The sequence below is a fragment of the Solea solea genome, chromosome 14, assembly GCF_958295425.1.
Source record: "Solea solea chromosome 14, fSolSol10.1, whole genome shotgun sequence".
In the NCBI taxonomy this organism is placed as follows: domain Eukaryota; kingdom Metazoa; phylum Chordata; class Actinopteri; order Pleuronectiformes; family Soleidae; genus Solea; species Solea solea.
Genome location: NC_081147.1, coordinates 24,287,000 through 24,307,543, shown reverse-complemented (window position 1 = coordinate 24,307,543; position 20,544 = coordinate 24,287,000). Strand labels below are relative to the sequence as shown.

The 20,544-nt window shown below is 37.2% G+C and overlaps 1 protein-coding gene across 7 annotated transcripts in view; it reads left to right on the top strand.

The window, feature by feature from the left end:
• si:dkey-237h12.3 (teneurin-3) overlaps positions 1-20,544 on the top strand; it is a 165,081-nt gene that overhangs the window by 117,954 nt on the left and 26,583 nt on the right. For all 7 annotated transcript variants that reach the window (XM_058649260.1, XM_058649258.1, XM_058649256.1 and 4 more), the window contains one exon: positions 809-952. In XM_058649260.1, the coding sequence (XP_058505243.1) occupies positions 809-952 (144 nt within the window). The remainder of the gene's footprint in view (positions 1-808; positions 953-20,544) is intronic.

Below are 20,544 nucleotides of genomic sequence, written 5' to 3'. Positions count from 1 at the left end.
ACCATGTGAAATAAATAATAAGTGAGCGGTGTGAAATCCTGAAACTGCGATACTTCTTTTTACTTTACTTTACTTTTTAGGGCTTTTGCATTTTTGCTGACTTCTGTGTTTCCCTTATATGCCATTTTAGTTGCGGCACACAACGAATGAACTACTACTACTTACAAGGCTGTGGTCCTAAAGAAAAATCCATGTAGATCAAATCTTAGTTTATTAAAAATGTCTTACCGATTTGTTAAATCATTTAAATTGGTCAGGTGACATCTGAAGGATTACACTGTGTATACATTTTTGCACACAAGTCGGAAAAGGCTGTGCGAGTTTGTTAAGACAGATGAGCGGTAGAGCACTGGAGCTGGCCCATTACGGAGGAGAATTTCATGACCCGGACAGTAAAACAAGATTCTCTCATGGCTTATGGTTGTAACTATATCACACTGTTTATTATATTTACTATAATGTTCTCCATCTGAGCTTTTATTGTTTAAATAATTCATGCCACTTTGCACACTGTTACGCACCGTGGTTTATTTGCATTTACACAATATAAAACAGAGCAATGAGAGGGGGGGGCACATAAAACACAAACTGCGCAGGTGAAACACAGAAACCCCACAGGTCCTCTGAAATCATCCCAGCTGGAGAAAATTACAGAGTCAATGAGAAAGAAGAACTGGCGAATACAGAACACAGCCGCCGCGGCGTGTGCCGAATGTCTCGTAGAGCGCAAATCTCACTGCTGCAATAAGTGTCAGGTAAGGATGTCGTAACCTGGCTCAGTGTAAGCCTCTGCTGTCGTTACTTTCAGTGTCGGTGGGGTACGAATACGAGTCCTGCCTTGATGTGGTGCTCTGGGAGAAGAGGACGGCGATGCTGCAGGGCTTTGAACTGGATGCCTCCAACATGGGAGGATGGATGTTAGACAAACACCACATACTGGATATCCAGAACGGTAAGAAAACATTATATATTATTATTACTTTGAAACCCTCCATTCCCAAAGGAGAAAACCCTCCGAAATATAAACTATTTCCATATTCTCCAATGATCTAATGACTACCTGAATGGTTGTGCATCTGTTACCACAAGGTGGCAGCAGCGACGTGTGTTTAATGGACTGCGGAAATAATGGAATTTTCACGCTTTCTTGAATGCATCAGCAGCATGCATTAGTTTAGTGGCCTTGCATGTCTGTTTGCAGAAGTAATTTACAAGGTTCATTGGATGCGTCTCGTAGCTCAACATGCTATAAACTTGCACTAGCTCTCGCAGCAGTCCTCATTGTGTCTTAAAACAGTTGTTTTCGTGAATAAAATAACATATACATGCAGGAAAAGTGGCCCATAAGATACAAATACAGCCATTGTTCCATACTTTGTACTAAACAGTAGCAACAGTGGCTGGGAAGCTTCCATGCACAGAGGTCAGGAATACCAGGCAAATGACCCAAAGACAGGGGTTACGTTGTCAATGACAATCACAAAGCCCCCCAAAGCACTTGGCCGAGTGCCGGTCCGGAGAAAAGGTCTCACCTCTCAAAACACACTAACCCACATGAGCCATGAGCCTCACTGACCTGTGAGTGGCAGTAATGAGCCCCTCACTATTACTCCTGCTGGAGTAAAATGAGAAGAAGTGTGGGCCTGATAGGTGAAGGGCCCCAATTATCTTATTTGCCTGGGGGCCCCCCAGAGTCTAGGATCGCCTCTGTTAAATCGGAGCAAGAGTCCGCCGATACCAATAGGTTGTAAAATATATCAGAGTCTATTAATTGGCTAAAACAGTCAGTCAGTCAGTCAACCTCGATGCGATTTATGAGTGCGCATATGTGGACTCCTAGGATTACAGTGGGACACTTTTTTACCCTGAATCACCTTTATAAATATCTGAATCAGAATGAATTATGGTTCATCATCCCATCTGGAGATAATAGAGGAGAGTTTTGAAGGGCTGATCATTCACAGTAATGATGGAATAAATCAGGGAGTAAGTCACCAGGGCGCAGGGCTCGCCACGATTCCACACCACTCAGCTATTTCAGGAAGACAGCCTGTTGGCTGCTCATGAAAGCTTCTGATGAACAGACATCATGTTTAATTCTTGCATTAATTCAACAAACTAAATTAAATTTCTTGCTCTGTCATCGGCCAGAAGTGCTTCAATCGCCGAGTACAACAAATGGACAAGAGAGAGTGTCTATTTCGTGCTGGTGCAGATACGTGAGAAAGTGGATTCTGCATAATGAAACTGTGATGTGCACGCTGCACTGAGTCACTGCTGAGTTACTGTACGAGGAGGTCACACTATAATCTGGAGAATTCAGCGCTATATTTTTAACTGTGCCGGCAGTAATGTGACCGCAATTATAAGAAGTAGGCCTCGGGGTAGTGTGCACTGTCAGTTTGCCAGGCCGTTGTTTTGACTTGAAACCCACTCCAGCTCGCAATTGTTGTTCCAGTTGTCCGACGCAATTTGTGTCCCTTTCATCTTGAGGATAGTCGAGGTTACAGTCATGGCCTTCAGCAGAGTTATTTGTCTTATGCTGTCAGTTTGGACTTCCAGGCTGGATGTTGTTTTCAGGGGATTTTCTCGCTCGTTTGTTTTTGTGGCCAATTATCGTTAGTTTTTGCTAATTCCAATGCAAGTTTGATGGATGGATGGATGAATTGATTTATAGACAAATGATTGTGTCTTTGGTGCCCATTTATTGTTTGTCTCAGCTAATTTGTGTAAAAATGTAGATTAAATCTTTAAGGAAATGTTTCAAAATCCGTACATTTGTGGATAAATGGATGGATGGATTAAGCTAGATTGTCCTCTTAAAGGCAATTTTCTTTGCATTTCTTTAGGTCATAGATTTATTAAATGAAGTGTGTCGTCCTCTGTTCGGCTAGGGGAGATGTGTGCTTGTTAGTATTTGGTGCTTTTGCTTTTGGTAGCATGTCACACGCCATTTTGAGTCTCCCTTCCGTCCTTTGACTGAAACATTTCCAACCGAACAGAGTATAAAGTCCAAAAAAAAAGTACTGGCCAAAATTTTACTGAATTTCACTGAATTAGATTTAATTCAAAAGTCTGCTTTTAGTTGGCCTTGTTTAGAATGCAGCCCAAATTGGATTTTTAAGCATATCCAGATTGTATCTAGCTTGATTTTGTCAGTCTGGAAAGTTAAAACAAACATGAGATCCGATGAGGATTCAAACCACACACGGAGGTGGTTCTGAATGCGATTCTGATCGGATTCTTACAGATCTGTTTCAGTCTGAACGTCACAGTCGCAGTGCAGCTCGAACAACAACAGCAACAATGACATAGATCCGGAGATATGGAAGTTAATTGGAAGTGCAGTAAATGATCAACACAGTGGAAGACAATATAGTAGTTGGGAAAAATGGAATAAAAGCGTGGAAGCCAACAGCAGACCATGGGCAGACGAGGAGATTAGTGCCTGATAGCTATCTGGGGGGATTCGTCTGTTCAGAAGAAATAAATCTATATATCAGGAGAACGCGGCTTCATTGCCAGCGGAAAATAAAAAGACATCAAGGATGGGAACAGTAGTATTTTGGCCTCTAACTATAGAAATCCATGTGGGAGACTAGACTAGACTAGACAGTTGGTCAGGAAGATCATATTCTGATCGGATATGCTTACGAAATCTGTTTTGGGCTGCAGTCTAAACAAGGCCGAATTAGTTTGGTTTCTTTCTAATGTCATGTACATTTTTCATGTTCATTTAAATGTGAAGATGAAACGTGCAAAATGATGAAATATTCCTTAATGCCATCATTAGCGCAGAAGATAAAACAACCTAATACATGTTTGAGCGTGAGCTATTTTTTTGCCTTTGCGCTTGTTTTGTCTCATAAGAGTGGTTTTGTGCACCTACAGGTCACATTATTCACAATGCAGGTTCTTTTTCTGGTTCGCTCCCTTTTGCTGTGTTTTGTGAAAAAACAAAAAGAATAAAGTCAATGTCTCAAGAAGCAGCTGCAGTAAACTCAGCCATGGGTGAGCATTTTATCAGGCAACACTTTGGCCCTCAGCAGCTGTGAACACCCCAGTGTGCATCGACATGAAGCTGCCTCACAGTAAAAAGCTTTTGCCAGTAATTACTGTGTCACTGATGCATTTCACTTCTGTGCAACTGATGGATAAATAACTTTAAATTGGTATTTCATTTATTTTCCTTTTTACGACAAAGACAAACTTTATTTATAAAATCCTGGCACTGTTTCACCTCGGCTTGGGATCAAGTCGTTCACGAGGCACCACCGGTAGTTCTGGTGAGGTTGGGGAGGTTAATGAGGTTTACTGCTTTAATGGCAAACTATTCAAGTGTCTGCGGGGCTAATTGTGCATGAGAGCAGCACTGCACTGTGCTTTTATATGCACACACGGCAATGATATTGAATTTGAATTGCTTTTAATATATTCTCTCAATCAAAACAAATTAGAGAACATAAAGTCCAGTCACAATTTCTGAACTGACCCGCAGAAAAGTTCATTATGAAGGGGTTTACATATGTTCTAGAGCCGTCCGCGTGTCCTTCTCTGTAACTGCCTGACAGCAAGTATAAATCTGGCCCGGCTCCCAGAGTCTTTATGGCCTGGTCCATCGAGTTTCACGAGGAGTCGCTTTTATTACCAGGGATGTTTGTGCACCGAGACGTCAGCCTACATCTGTATTGTGTTATTTTATAGGCATCCACATGCACAAATTGGCATGATCCATGCATTCTGCATGTAAATGTCCTGCCACATCTCTGGGATTGTACAAACTCCCTTTTGTCAAATATGGTTGTTGGAAAAAACTGTCAGAGAACCAGTTTCTGGAAGAAGGAGAAAGGAAAAAAGGAGTCTTCCTTTACTTTGTTCAGACCTTGATGCTACTTTGTCCTGCTTCTTTGCTGAACATTAAAGGAGCAGACATACTGTAGGGGCCCATTGCCGAACCCAATCTGTCAAGGCATCCAGAACAGGAAGTTTGTGAAGTGTGCAAAAGAACACAGAAATGTGCCTCTAGGTTGACTGCTGTTCACACTCTGCGTTTCATCCCACCTGTCTCAAAGCATCGCACACCCAATTTCTAAAGACTTCACTGTGGCAGCATCACTGCTGGAGTTGTAGCAGTGAGATGTGTTTTTTTGATCAACAAATACATGCAGCATGTGTGATATGCTAAAATGATGCATCATATATACGACTGAGCTGAGCTGTGTGACTGCTTTTTGTTTTTTTGTTGTTTTTTTTTTTTAAATCAAAAATGACAACATGAAAGGGAGCATCACTTACAACTTTTGCTAAAATATGAGCCTTAGTTTGTGGTCAGTTGTTGCTGAGGGGAAACTTGGACTTTGTTGGGAAAGTTTAGCGATTAAAACTTCTGATCAAAAGTGTTTTTATTGTCTTTTAGTAGTAGTTTTTTTTAGTTTTATTAGTTAGTCCTCAGGGATTCAACGTGGCATTTAAATGTCTACGTTGTAAGCAGCCTCGGCTAAATTCTATAATTTGTCTCTAAATATTCCGCAGACACCGACTCCAGATCCTCTCTGCATCTTTTTGACTGACCAGAAATAGTCAGTCTGGCTTATTGAAAACCAGGAAGTGACCGGGCACACAGTCAGTTGGATATCGCTGTGCAGGGAAAGCTCATCATGTGTTCATCAAGTTCTTTTACATGGACACAGTGAGGACGGAAATAAATCCTCAACCAGATGGCGTAGAGTTTTTTCCCTTTTGCCGCAAATGCTGTAGCCTCCCAAAGGCTGTTCACTCCCCTCCCCCCAAAAATAAATAGCAAAGTCTGACAAAATTAAAATGAAATAAATAAAGAAATAAGCAAAAATAGTTCGGCAAACTTGTGTTGCTCCGTCTCATTTAGCCATGTCTGACAGGAGCTTAATCAATTTGCCAAAAGGGCTTCATGCTAAAATCCTATTAGCTCAAGTGAAAGACAGTAAGCTGTCTAAAGGCGCCTGCAGAACGACGTTTGTGGAATTCTCAAAGTTTATGACAAGCAGCATGGAACTAATAAAGTTGGCTACGACATCGACTGTAACAGTGATAAAAACCTGAGTGAAGTCGGCATAAAAGAATTAAGTATATCGCAGGTGCAGTTGTAAACAGTTAAGCTGAGACTGAATTAAGCTTTTAAATTTTTGTTTGAATCATAAAAAGGAAATGATTCAAATTTTGATCCTGATATTGACTTTTTTTCATGAAATTCCCGTCTGGGTTCTTGTCATTGCAACACAAAGACAGTTTAATTCCTATAGCAAATTACTTTTTTTTCCCTTATCCCTACCTGTCTCCCTTAAAACATGAATTTACAGTAGTTGCTTGCACAGAAATGTGGCTCACAGAAAATATTAATTGTAATTGTATAACTCTATTCATGTTGTTCAGGGACGTAAAGTCAGAGGTGATTAAATGATACAGAATCAGAGAAAATATGGCTGTATATATACATTTGAGATACACATTGGCAGTATTACACAATGAGGAAATAATCTGTTGGACTTTAATATTAAACCTTTTTAGGGATGGAAATCATTCTCCAACTGAGGAATGTATGAACAAATTCTATACAAAATGGGTTTTTTACTAATAAGTAAATAATAATACATAAACTCTGATTGACAATATATTGACACATTCAGAATTCAGAATATGTCAAACCCTGGACTATTACAGATATTTTAGACCAATTTCTAATCTTCTAACTGAAGTTGTCACAGTAAGATATATAAAATGTAATGGAAGTAAACTTGGTGTACAATTTATTTATGACAAATATCTGATTCAGTGTTCTCTAAAGGTTTTCCATTGGACACAGACAACATTAATAATGCTCAGTGCCTGTACACATGGCTTTCAATATGGCCATATGATTTATTACGACTGCAAACTGAAGTGGCACGAGTCAGATTGTGTTTCTACAAAGCCCTGAAAAAAACATTAGATCTGATTGACATCTGTGGGAAAAAACTCATTTTAAATACTGTGACACTGTCAGAATTTTGTCCCTGGTCTGTGGCCACAAAGCTGTGACAAACGCTATCTCTGAACCTCTCTCACAGCTCACAGTTTCGGAGCCAGGACCAAAGATGCCATCAAATGTCTTTTTTACGTCGGTCATCTTTTTGTCCAAACCACAGTGTATGTCTGTCATAAGTCTGTGAAATTGTTTTGGCACTGACTTTTGTGTGCTCGGTTATGTTCATATTGAAGTTTCATAGCCCCAATCTGTAATCTTAACTGTTTCCCTCCACACATTTCCATTTTTACTACAGAGTTTGTGCAAAAGCGCTTGGTTTTTATCTGCTCGCATTTTCTCAGTCCGAACTGAATAATTCAGTCTTGCATACTGCCACTTTTTGACATTTGAGATTTATGGCCCATGTGGGCTTTTTGGGCAACAAATGCAGTTCGATATCCTCGGTCGGCATGAAGATGAATCCAAATATCACTGCTTGCCCCCGCTGCTGCTCGCCCTCGCTGCTGCTCTGCTATTGATTCTCCAATGCTGTAAACCTTGACTAATGCCTTCATTCAACGTGTTACCAAGTATTGGTCCTCTGCAGATGCACACAAGTTGAGCTCCAGATGTTTGCTATCACTCCTTGTTGTGACGTGCGCTTTATTTTCGCATCGCTTCGAACATCTGAGGATTTCCTTCTCTCATCGCTTGTGGCCAGAGACCCGAGCAAAAGCATCCGCCTTCTCTGTACCGCCACAGTCCAGAGCCTGTCAAACCAGATAAGACAAATTGCTGGTATCTGTGCTCCGGACATGTCTTCGGACGTCTGCAGCTCGTCTCTATCTCGTGTAACATAACAGATTCTCACTGGAAGCAGCTTTCAGAAGTTCAGAAACATGATATCTCAGAGTGTGTTTACTGTAGAGTTCACACACATGCTGCATTTAAAGAGCCATGTTTCCTGCCCACTTAGCCTCTATCATGGAGAATCAGTGAGAACCTGTGTGGTAGCTGGGAGAGTGACACGGTGCGGGAGAACAAAGAAGGACCGGGTGCAATTAAGACACTCGCACTCCTCCTCTACCAATCTCTGTACTCTCAATGTGTCACCAAGGTGACATTGCTCAGGGCGCTGCAGTTCTTTTTTTCATGTGTTGAGTCTCAGCCTTGCATTTGTACCATTAATCATCAGGGAAGCTGTGATGTCGGCGTTTAAGTTTTTATTTTTTTATTTTTTTACCCACTACATGACTCAAATTAGCCTTTTATCAAAAGAAACCATTACCTTCTGTCATGATTCTGAGGAAGGAATCAATTGTCACCAAAAGCAGTCGCCAATGAGCGAATCTGCATATTTAGGTGGAGCAGGAAGTGAAGCTTCCTCAGTTGTGCTGAAATGAGTTTCATACACAAGAAGTAGGTGAATTGTGTCATTGCAACGCAAAAAAGTCAAAGGTTCCTATGTCGTCCAAAATGTGACAAAAAAGTCGTACTTCCATATGTTGTCCAAAATTTGAAAAAAAAGTCATACTTTAGTATGTTGTCCAAAATTTGACAAAAAAGTCATAGTATAGTATGTCGTCCTGAATTTTACAAAAAAGTCATACTTTGGTATGTCATCCAAAATCAGTCAAAAACGTCATAGTATAGTATGTCGTCCAAAATCAATCAAACACGTCATAGTATAGTATGTCATGTCAACCTGTAAGTGTCTTAGTTACATATCAGTGATGGGATTCAAACCAGTGTCCCTTAATGGCTGGTTCTGTATAGGAGCGTCACATACCACTCAGCCAATGGAAGATCGGTCAATGTATCCCACAATAACGATAAATCTCATAGTAGCGTATGTCGTCCAAAATCAGTCAAAAAAGTCATAGTATAGTATGTCGTCGAAAATGTGTCAAAAAAGTCATAGTATAGTATGTCATCCAAAATTTGAAAAAAAGTCATACTTCCATACGTCTTCCAAAATTTGAAAAAAAGTCATACTTTAGTATGTCGTCCAAAATGTGACAAAAAAGTCATGGTATAGTATGTCGTCCTGAATTTTACAAAAAAGTCATACTTTAGTATGTCGTCCAAAATCAGTCAAAAATGGCATATTATAGTATGTCGTCCAAAATCAGTCAAAAACGTCATAGTATAGTATGTCGTCCAAAATCACCTAAAAAAGTCATAGTATAGTATGTCTTCCAAAATCAGTCAAAAATGTCATAGTATAGTATGTCGTCCAAAATCTGTCAAAAATGTCATAGTATAGTATGTGGTCCAAAATTTGACAAAAAAGTCAAATTATAGTATGTCGTCCAAAATGTGACAAAAAAAAATCATACTTTAGTATGTCGTCCAAAATTTGACAAAAAACTCATACTTTATTCTGTCGTTCAAAATATGACCAAAAAGTCATAGGTTAGTATGTCGTCCAAAATGTGACAAAAAAGTCATAGTATATTATGTCGTCCAAAATTTTACAAAAAAGTCATACTTTAGTATGTCATCCAAAATCAGTCAAAAATGTCATAGTATAGTATGTTGTCGAAAATCAGTCAAAAACGTCATAGTATAGTATGTCATCCAAAATCAGTCAAAAGTGTCATAGTATAGTATGTCGTCCAAAATCAGTCAAAAACGTCATAGTATAGTATGTCTTCCAAAATCAAAGGTGAGTCATAGTGTAGTTTGTCGTGTTAACCTGAAGGTGTTTTACATGTCAGGGATGGGATTCGAACCAGTGTCTATTATGGGCTGGTTCTGAATAGGAGCGTCACAAACCACTCAGCCAACGGAAGAACGTCGATGTGTCCCACAATCACCAGAAATGTCATAGTATAGTATGTCTTCCAAAATCGGTCAAAAACGTCATAGTATAGTATGTCGTCCAAAATCGGTCAAAAACGTCATAGTATAGTATGTCGTCCAAAATGGGTCAAAAACGTCATAGTATAGTGTGTCGTCCAAAATGGGTCAAAAACCCATATTATAGTATTTCGTCCAAAATCACCTCAGTAAGTCATAGTGTAGTATGTCTTGTCAACCTGAAGGTGTCTTACATGTCAGGGATGGGATTCGAACCAGTGTTTCTTAAAGGCTGTTTTTCAATGGGAGCGTCACGAACCACTCAGCCAACGGAAGAAGATTATTCTATCCCACAATCACGAGTAATGTCATAGTATATAGTATGTCGTCCAAAATCATTCAAAAACGTCATAGTATAGTATGCCGTCCAAAATCGGTCAAAAACGTCATAGTATAGTATGTCGTCCAAAATCGGTCAAAAACGTCATAGTATAGTATGTCGTCCAAAATCGGTCAAAAAACGTCATAGTATAGTATGTCGTCCAAAATCGGTATAGTATAGTATGTCGTCCAAAATCGGTCAAAAACGTCATAGTATAGTATGTCGTCCAAAAACGTCATAGTATAGTATGTCGTCCAAAATCACCTCAGTAAGTCATAGTGTAGTATGTCTTGTCAACCTGAAGGTGTCTTACATGTCAGGGATGGGATTCGAACCAGTGTTTCTTAAAGGCTGTTTCTCAATGGGAGCGTCACAAACCACTCAGCCAACGGAAGAACATTATTCTTTCCCACAATCACGAGTAATGTCATAGTATAGTATGTCGTCCAAAATCAGTCAAAAACGTCATAGTATAGTATGCCGTCCAAAATCAGTCAAAAACATCATAGTAAAGTATGTCGTCCAAAATCAGTCAAAAATGTCATAGTATAGTATGTCGTCCAAAATCAGTCAAAAACGTCATAGTATAGTATGTCGTCCAAAATCGGTCAAAAAACGTCATAGTATAGTATGCCGTCCAAAATCGGTCAAAAACGTCATAGTATAGTATGTCGTCCAAAATCGGTCAAAAACGTCATAGTATAGTATGTCGTCCAAAATCGGTCAAAAAACGTCATAGTATAGTATGTCGTCCAAAATCGGTCAAAAACGTCATAGTATAGTATGTCGTCCAAAATCGGTCAAAAAACGTCATAGTATAGTATGTCGTCCAAAATCGGTCAAAAACGTCATAGTATAGTATGTCGTCCAAAATTGGTCAAAAAACGTCATAGTATAGTATGTCGTCCAAAATCGGTCAAAAACGTCATAGTATAGTATGTCGTCCAAAATCGGTCAAAAACGTCATAGTATAGTATGTCGTCCAAAATCACCTCAGTAAGTCATAGTGTAGTATGTCTTGTCAACCTGAAGGTGTCTTACTTGTCAGGGATGGGATTCGAACCAGTGTTTCTTAAAGGCTGTTTCTCAATGGGAGCGTCACAAACCACTCAGCCAACGGAAGAACATTATTCTTTCCCACAATCACGAGTAATGTCATAGTATAGTATGTCGTCCAAAATCAGTCAAAAACGTCATAGTATAGTATGTCGTCCAAAATCAGTCAAAAACATCATAGTAAAGTATGTCGTCCAAAATCAGTCAAAAATGTCATAGTATAGTATGTCGTCCAAAATCAGTCAAAAACATCATAGTAAAGTATGTCGTCCAAAATCAGTCAAAAACACCATAGTATAGTATGTCGTCCAAAATCGGTCAAAAAACGTCATAGTATAGTATGTCGTCCAAAATCGGTCAAAAACGTCATAGTATAGTATGTCGTCCAAAATCGGTCAAAAAACGTCATAGTATAGTATGTCGTCCAAAATCGGTCAAAAACGTCATAGTATAGTATGTCGTCCAAAATCACCTCAGTAAGTCATAGTGTAGTATGTCTTGTCAACCTGAAGGTGTCTTACATGTCAGGGATGGGATTCGAACCAGTGTTTCTTAAAGGCTGTTTCTCAATGGGAGCGTCACAAACCACTCAGCCAACGGAAGAACATTATTCTTTCCCACAATCACGAGTAATGTCATAGTATAGTATGTCGTCCAAAATCGGTCAAAAAACGTCATAGTATAGTATGTCGTCCAAAATCGGTCAAAAACGTCATAGTATAGTATGTTGTCCAAAATCGGTCAAAAATGTCATAGTATAGTATGTCGTCCAAAATCGGTCAAAAACGTCATAGTATAGTATGTCGTCCAAAATCGGTCAAAAACGTCATAGTATAGTATGTCGTCCAAAATGGGTCAAAAACCCATATTATAGTATTTCGTCCAAAATCACCTCAGTAAATCATAGTGTAGTATGTCTTGTCAACCTGAAGGTGTCTCAGATGTCAGGGAGGGGATTCGAACCAGTGTCTCTTAAAGGCTGTTTTTCAATGGGAGCGTCACGAACCACTCAGCCAACGGAAGACCATTATTCTATCCCACAATCACGAGTAATGTCATAGTATAGTATGTCATCCAAAATCGTTAAAAAATTTCATAGTATAGTATGTCGTCCAAAATCGTCATAGTATAGTATGTCGTCCAAAATCGGTCAAAAACGTCATAGTATAGTATGTCGTCCAAAATTAGTCAAAAACGTCATAGTATAGTATGTTGTCCAAAATCGTTAAAAAACGTCATAGTATAGTATGTCGTCCAAAATCGGTCAAAAACGTCATAGTATAGTATTTCGTCCAAAAACGGTCAAAAACGTCATAGTATAGTATGTCTTCCTAAATTAGTCAAAAACGTCATAGTATAGTATGTTGTCCAAAATCGGTCAAAAACGTCATAGTATAGTATGTCGTCCAAAAACAGTCAAAAACGTCATAGTATAGTATGTCGTCCAAAATCGGTCAAAAACGTCATAGTATAGTATGTCGTCCAAAATTAGTCAAAAACGTCATAGTATAGTATGTCGTCCAAAATCGTTAAAAAATTTCATAGTATAGTATGTCGTCCAAAATCGGTCAAAAACGTCATAGTATAGTATGCCGTCCAAAATCGGTCAAAAACGTCATAGTATAGTATGTCGTCCAAAATTAGTCAAAAACGTCATAGTATAGTATGTCGTCCAAAATGGGTCAAAAACGTCATAGTATAGTATGTCGTCCAAAATGGGTCAAAAACCCATATTATTTCGTCCAAAATCACCTCAGTAAGTCATAGTGTAGTATGTCTTGTCAACCTGAAGGTGTCTTAGATGTCAGGGATGGGATTGTACCAGTGTTTCTTAAAGGCTGTTTTTCAATGGGAGCGTCACAAACCACTCAGCCAACGGAAGACCATTATTCTATCCCACAATCACGAGTAATGTCATAGTATAGTATGTCGTCCAAAATGAGTCAAAAACGTCATAGTATAGTATGTCGTCCAAAATCGTTAAAAAATTTCATAGTATAGTATGTCGTCCAAAATCGGTCAAAAACGTCATAGTATAGTATGTCGTCCAAAATCGGTCAAAAACGTCATAGTATAGTATGTCGTCCAAAATTAGTCAAAAACGTCATAGTATAGTATGTCGTCCAAAATTAGTCAAAAACGTCATAGTATAGTATGTCGTCCAAAATCAGTCAAAAACGTCATAGTATAGTATGTCGTCCAAAATCAGTCAAAAACGTCATAGTATAGTATGTTGTCCAAAATCAGTCAAAAATAGCATATTATAGTATTCGTCCAAAATCACCTAAGTAAGTCATATGTCTTGTCAACCTGAAGGTGTCCTACATGTCAGGGATGGGATTCGAACCAGTGTTACTTAAAGGCTGGTTTTGAATGGGAGCGTCACAAACCACTCAGCCAACGGAAGAACATTAACATATCCCACAATCACCAGAAATGTCATAGTATATAGTATGTCATCCAAAATCAGTCAAAAACGTCATAGTATAGTATGTCGTCCAAAAACGTCATAGTATAGTATGTCGTCCAAAATCGGTCAAAAACGTCATAGTATAGTATGTCGTCCAAAAACGTCATAGTATAGTATGTCGTCCAAAATCGGTCAAAAACGTCATAGTATAGTATGTCGTCCAAAATCACCTCAGTAAGTCATAGTATAGTATGTCGTCCAGAATCGGTCAAAAACGTCATAGTATAGTATGCCGTCCAAAATCGGTCAAAAACGTCATAGTATAGTATGTCGTCCAAAATTAGTCAAAAACGTCATAGTATAGTATGTCGTCCAAAATCGGTCAAAAACGTCATAGTATAGTATGTCGTCCAAAATCGGTCAAAAACGTCATAGTATAGTATGTCGTCCAAAATCGGTCAAAAACGTCATAGTATAGTATGTCGTCCAAAATCGGTCAAAAACGTCATAGTATAGTATGTCGTCCAAAATCGGTCAAAAACGTCATAGTATAGTATGTCGTCCAAAATCGGTCAAAAACGTCATAGTATAGTATGTCGTCCAAAAACAGTCAAAAACGTCATAGTATAGTATGTCTTCCTAAATTAGTCAAAAACGTCATAGTATAGTATGTTGTCCAAAATCGGTCAAAAATGTCATAGTATAGTATGTCGTCCTAAATCAGTCAAAAACACCATAGTATAGTATGTCGTCCAAAATCGGTCAAAAACGTCATAGTATAGTATGTCGTCCAAAAACAGTCAAAAACGTCATAGTATAGTATGTCGTCCAAAATCAGTCAAAAACGTCATAGTATAGTATGTCGTCCAAAATCAGTCAAAACGTCATAGTATAGTATGTCGTCCAAAATTAGTCAAAAACGTCATAGTATAGTATGTCGTCCAAAATGTGTCAAAAATGTCATAGTATAGTATGTCGTCCAAAATTAGTCAAAAACGTCATAGTATAGTATGTCGTCCAAAATCAGTCAAAAATGTCATAGTATAGTATGTCGTCCAAAATGAGTCAAAAACGTCATAGTATAGTATGTCGTCCAAAATCAGTCAAAAACGTCATAGTATAGTATGTCGTCCAAAATTAGTCAAAAACGTCATAGTATAGTATGTCGTCCAAAATCAGTCAAACACGTCATAGTATAGTATGTCGTCCAAAATCAGTCAAAAACGTCATAGTATAGTATGTTGTCCAAAATCAGTCAAAAATAGCATATTATAGTATTCGTCCAAAATCACCTAAGTAAGTCATATGTCTTGTCAACCTGAAGGTGTCCTACATGTCAGGGATGGGATTCGAAACCAGTGTTACTTAAAGGCTGGTTTTGAATGGGAGCGTCACAAACCACTCAGCCAACGGAAGAACATTAACATATCCCACAATCACTAGAAATGTCATAGTATATAGTATGTCATCCAAAATCAGTCAAAAACGTCATAGTATAGTATGTCGTCCAAAATCGGTCAAAAACGTCATAGTATAGTATGTCGTCCAAAATCGGTCAAAAACGTCATAGTATAGTATGTCGTCCAAAATCACCTCAGTAAGTCATAGCATAGTATGTCGTCCAAAATCAGTCAAAAACGTCATAGTATAGTATGTCGTCCAAAATCACCTCAGTAAGTCATAGTATAGTATGTCGTCCAAAATCGGTCAAAAACGTCATAGTATAGTATGTCGTCCAAAATCGGTCAAAAAAGTCATAGTATAGTATGTCGTCCAAAATCGGTCAAAAACGTCATAGTATGTCGTCCAAAATCAGTCAAAAATGTCATAGTATAGTATGTCGTCCAAAATCGGTCAAAAACGTCATAGTAAAGTATGTCGTCCAAAAACAGTCAAAGACGTCATAGTATAGTATGTCTTCCAAAATTAGTCAAAAACGTCATAGTATAGTATGTTGTCCAAAATCGGTCAAAAATGTCATAGTATAGTATGTCGTCCAAAATCGGTCAAAAACGTCATAGTATAGTATGTCGTCCAAAAACAGTCAAAAACGTCATAGTATAGTATGTCGTCTAAAATTAGTCAAAAACGTCATAGTATAGTATGTCGTCCAAAATCGGTCAAAAACATCATAGCATAGTATGTCGTCCAAAATCAGTCAAAAACGTCATAGTATAGTATGTCGTCCAAAATGTGTCAAAAATGTCATAGTATAGTATGTCGTCCAAAATTAGTCAAAAACGTCATAGTATAGTATGTCGTCCAAAATTAGTCAAAAACGTCATAGTATAGTATGTCGTCCAAAATTAGTCAAAAACGTCATAGTATAGTATGTCGTCCAAAATCAGTCAAAAACGTCATAGTATAGTATGTCGTCCAAAATCAGTCAAAAACGTCATAGTAAAGTATGTCGTCCAAAATCAGTCAAAAACACCATAGTATAGTATGTCGTCCAAAATTGCTCAAAAACATCATAGTATAGTATGTCGTCCAAAATGTGTCAAAAATGTCATAGTATAGTATGTCGTCCAAAATCAGTCAAAAACGTCATAGTATAGTATGTCGTCCAAAATCAGTCAAAAACGTCATAGTAAAGTATGTCGTCCAAAATCAGTCAAAAACACCATAGTATAGTATGTCGTCCAAAATTGCTCAAAAACATCATAGTATAGTATGTCGTCCAAAATGTGTCAAAAATGTCATAGTTTAGTATGTCGTCTAAAATTAGTCAAAAACGTCATAGTATAGTATATCGTCCAAAATCGGTCAAAAACGTCATAGCATAGTATGTCGTCCAAAATCAGTCAAAAACGTCATAGTATAGTATGTCGTCCAAAATGTGTCAAAAACGTCATAGTATAGTATGTCGTCCAAAATTAGTCAAAAACGTCATAGTATAGTATGTTGTCCAAAATCGGTCAAAAATGTCATAGTATAGTATGTCGTCCAAAATCAGTCAAAAATGTCATAGTATAGTATGTCGTCCAAAATCAGTCAAAAACATCATAGTAAAGTATGTCGTCCAAAATCAGTCAAAAATGTCATAGTATAGTATGTCGTCCAAAATCAGTCAAAAATGTCATAGTATAGTATGTCGTCCAAAATCAGTCAAAAACGTCATAGTAAAGTATGTCGTCCAAAATCAGTCAAAAACGTCATAGTATAGTATGTCGTCCAAAATTAGTCAAAAACGTCATAGTATAGTATGTCGTCCAAAATTAGTCAAAAACGTCATAGTATAGTATGTCGTCCAAAATCAGTCAAAATGGTCATAGTATAGTATGTCGTCCAAAATCAGTCAAAAACGTCATAGTATAGTATGTCGTCCAAAATTAGTCAAAAACGTCATAGTTTAGTATGTTGTCCAAAATCGGTCAAAAATGTCATAGTATAGTATGTTGTCCAAAATCCGTCAAAAACGTCATAGTATAGTATGCCTTCCAAAATCAGTCAAAAACATCATAGTAAAGTATGTCGTCCAAAATCAGTCAAAAATGTCATAGTATAGTATGTCGTCCAAAATCAGTCAAAAAAGTCATAGTATAGTATGTCGTCAAAAATCCGTAAAAAAAGTCATAGTATAATATGTCATCCAAAATCGGTCAAAAATGTCATAATATAGTATGTCGTCCAAAATCGGTCAAAAATGTCATAGTATAGTAAGTCGTCCAAAATCGGTCAAAAACGTCATAGTATAGTATGTCGTCCAAAATCGGTCAAAAATGTCATAGTATAGTATGTCATCCAAAATCAGTCAAAAATGTCATAGTATAGTATGTCGTCCAAAATCAGTCAAAAACATCATAGTAAAGTATGTCGTCCAAAATCAGTCAAAAATGTCATAGTATAGTATGTCGTCCAAAATCAGTCAAAAATGTCATAGTATAGTATGTCGTCCAAAATCAGTCAAAAACGTCATAGTAAAGTATGTCGTCCAAAATCAGTCAAAAACGTCATAGTATAGTATGTCGTCCAAAATTAGTCAAAAACGTCATAGTATAGTATGTCGTCCAAAATTAGTCAAAAACGTCATAGTATAGTATGTCGTCCAAAATCAGTCAAAATGGTCATAGTATAGTATGTCGTCCAAAATCAGTCAAAAACGTCATAGTATAGTATGTCGTCCAAAATTAGTCAAAAACGTCATAGTATAGTATGTCGTCCAAAATTAGTCAAAAACGTCATAGTATAGTATGTCGTCCAAAATTAGTCAAAAACGTCATAGTATAGTATATCGTCCAAAATCGGTCAAAAACGTCATAGCATAGTATGTCGTCCAAAATCAGTCAAAAACGTCATAGTATAGTATGTCGTCCAAAATGTGTCAAAAACGTCATAGTATAGTATGTCGTCCAAAATTAGTCAAAAACGTCATAGTATAGTATGTTGTCCAAAATCGGTCAAAAATGTCATAGTATAGTATGTCGTCCAAAATCAGTCAAAAATGTCATAGTATAGTATGTCGTCCAAAATCAGTCAAAAACATCATAGTAAAGTATGTCGTCCAAAATCGGTCAAAAATGTCATAGTATAGTATGTCGTCCAAAATCAGTCAAAAATGTCATAGTATAGTATGTCGTCCAAAATCAGTCAAAAACGTCATAGTAAAGTATGTCGTCCAAAATCAGTCAAAAACGTCATAGTATAGTATGTCGTCCAAAATTAGTCAAAAACGTCATAGTATAGTATGTCGTCCAAAATTAGTCAAAAACGTCATAGTATAGTATGTCGTCCAAAATCAGTCAAAATGGTCATAGTATAGTATGTCGTCCAAAATCAGTCAAAAACGTCATAGTATAGTATGTCGTCCAAAATTAGTCAAAAACGTCATAGTTTAGTATGTTGTCCAAAATCGGTCAAAAATGTCATAGTATAGTATGTTGTCCAAAATCCGTCAAAAACGTCATAGTATAGTATGCCTTCCAAAATCAGTCAAAAACATCATAGTAAAGTATGTCGTCCAAAATCAGTCAAAAATGTCATAGTATAGTATGTCGTCCAAAATCAGTCAAAAAAGTCATAGTATAGTATGTCGTCAAAAATCCGTAAAAAAAGTCATAGTATAATATGTCATCCAAAATCGGTCAAAAATGTCATAATATAGTATGTCGTCCAAAATCGGTCAAAAATGTCATAGTATAGTAAGTCGTCCAAAATCGGTCAAAAACGTCATAGTATAGTATGTCGTCCAAAATCGGTCAAAAATGTCATAGTATAGTATGTCATCCAAAATCAGTCAAAAATGTCATAGTATAGTATGTCGTCCAAAATCAGTCAAAAACATCATAGTAAAGTATGTCGTCCAAAATCAGTCAAAAATGTCATAGTATAGTATGTCGTCCAAAATCAGTCAAAAATGTCATAGTATAGTATGTCGTCCAAAATCAGTCAAAAACGTCATAGTAAAGTATGTCGTCCAAAATCAGTCAAAAACGTCATAGTATAGTATGTCGTCCAAAATTAGTCAAAAACGTCATAGTATAGTATGTCGTCCAAAATTAGTCAAAAACGTCATAGTATAGTATGTCGTCCAAAATCAGTCAAAATGGTCATAGTATAGTATGTCGTCCAAAATCAGTCAAAAACGTCATAGTATAGTATGTCGTCCAAAATCAGTCAAAAACGTCATAGTATAGTATGTCGTCCAAAATTAGTCAAAAACGTCATAGTATAGTATGTCGTCCAAAATTAGTCAAAAACGTCATAGTATAGTATGTCGTCCAAAATTAGTCAAAAACGTCATAGTTTAGTATGTTGTCCAAAATCGGTCAAAAATGTCATAGTATAGTATGTTGTCCAAAATCCGTCAAAAACGTCATAGTATAGTATGCCTTCCAAAATCAGTCAAAAACATCATAGTAAAGTATGTCGTCCAAAATCAGTCAAAAATGTCATAGTATAGTATGTCGTCCAAAATCAGTCAAAAAAGTCATAGTATAGTATGTCGTCAAAAATCCGTAAAAAAAGTCATAGTATAATATGTCATCCAAAATCGGTCAAAAATGTCATAATATAGTATGTCGTCCAAAATCGGTCAAAAATGTCATAGTATAGTATGTCGTCCAAAATCGGTCAAAAACGTCATAGTATAGTATGTCGTCCAAAATCGGTCAAAAAAGTCATAGTATAGTATGTCGTCAAAAATCGGTAAAAAAAGTCATAGTATAGTATGTCGTCCAAAATCGGTCAAAAATGTCATAGTATAGTATGTCGTCCAAAATGAGTCAAAAAAGTCATAGTATAGTATGTTGTCCAAAATCAGTCAAAAACGTCATAGTATAGTATGTCGTCCAAAATCAGTCAAAAACGTCATAGTATAGTATGTTGTCCAAAATCGGTCAAAAATGTCATAGTATAGTATGTCGTCCAAAATCCGTCAAAAACGTCATAGTATAGTATGCCTTCCAAAATTGCTCAAAAACATCATAGTATAGTATGTCGTCCAAATGGGTCAAAAATGTCATAGTATAGTATGTCGTCTAAAATTAGTCAAAAACGTCATAGTATAGTATATCGTCCAAAATCGGTCAAAAACGTCATAGCATAGTATGTCGTCCAAAATCAGTCAAAAACGTCATAGTATAGTATGTCGTCCAAAATGTGTCAAAAATGTCATCGTATAGTATGTCGTCCAAAATCGGTCAAAAAAGTCATAGTATAGTATGTCGTCAAAAATCGGTATAAAAAGTCATAGTACAGTATGTCGTCCAAAATCGGTCAAAAATGTCATAGTATAGTATGTCGTCCAAAATGAGTCAAAAACGTCATAGTATAGTATGTTGTCCAAAATCAGTCAAAAACGTCATAGTATAGTATGTCGTCCAAAATCAGTCAAAAACGTCATAGTATAGTATGTTGTCCAAAATCGGTCAAAAATGTCATAGTATAGTATGTCGTCCAAAATCCGTCAAAAAC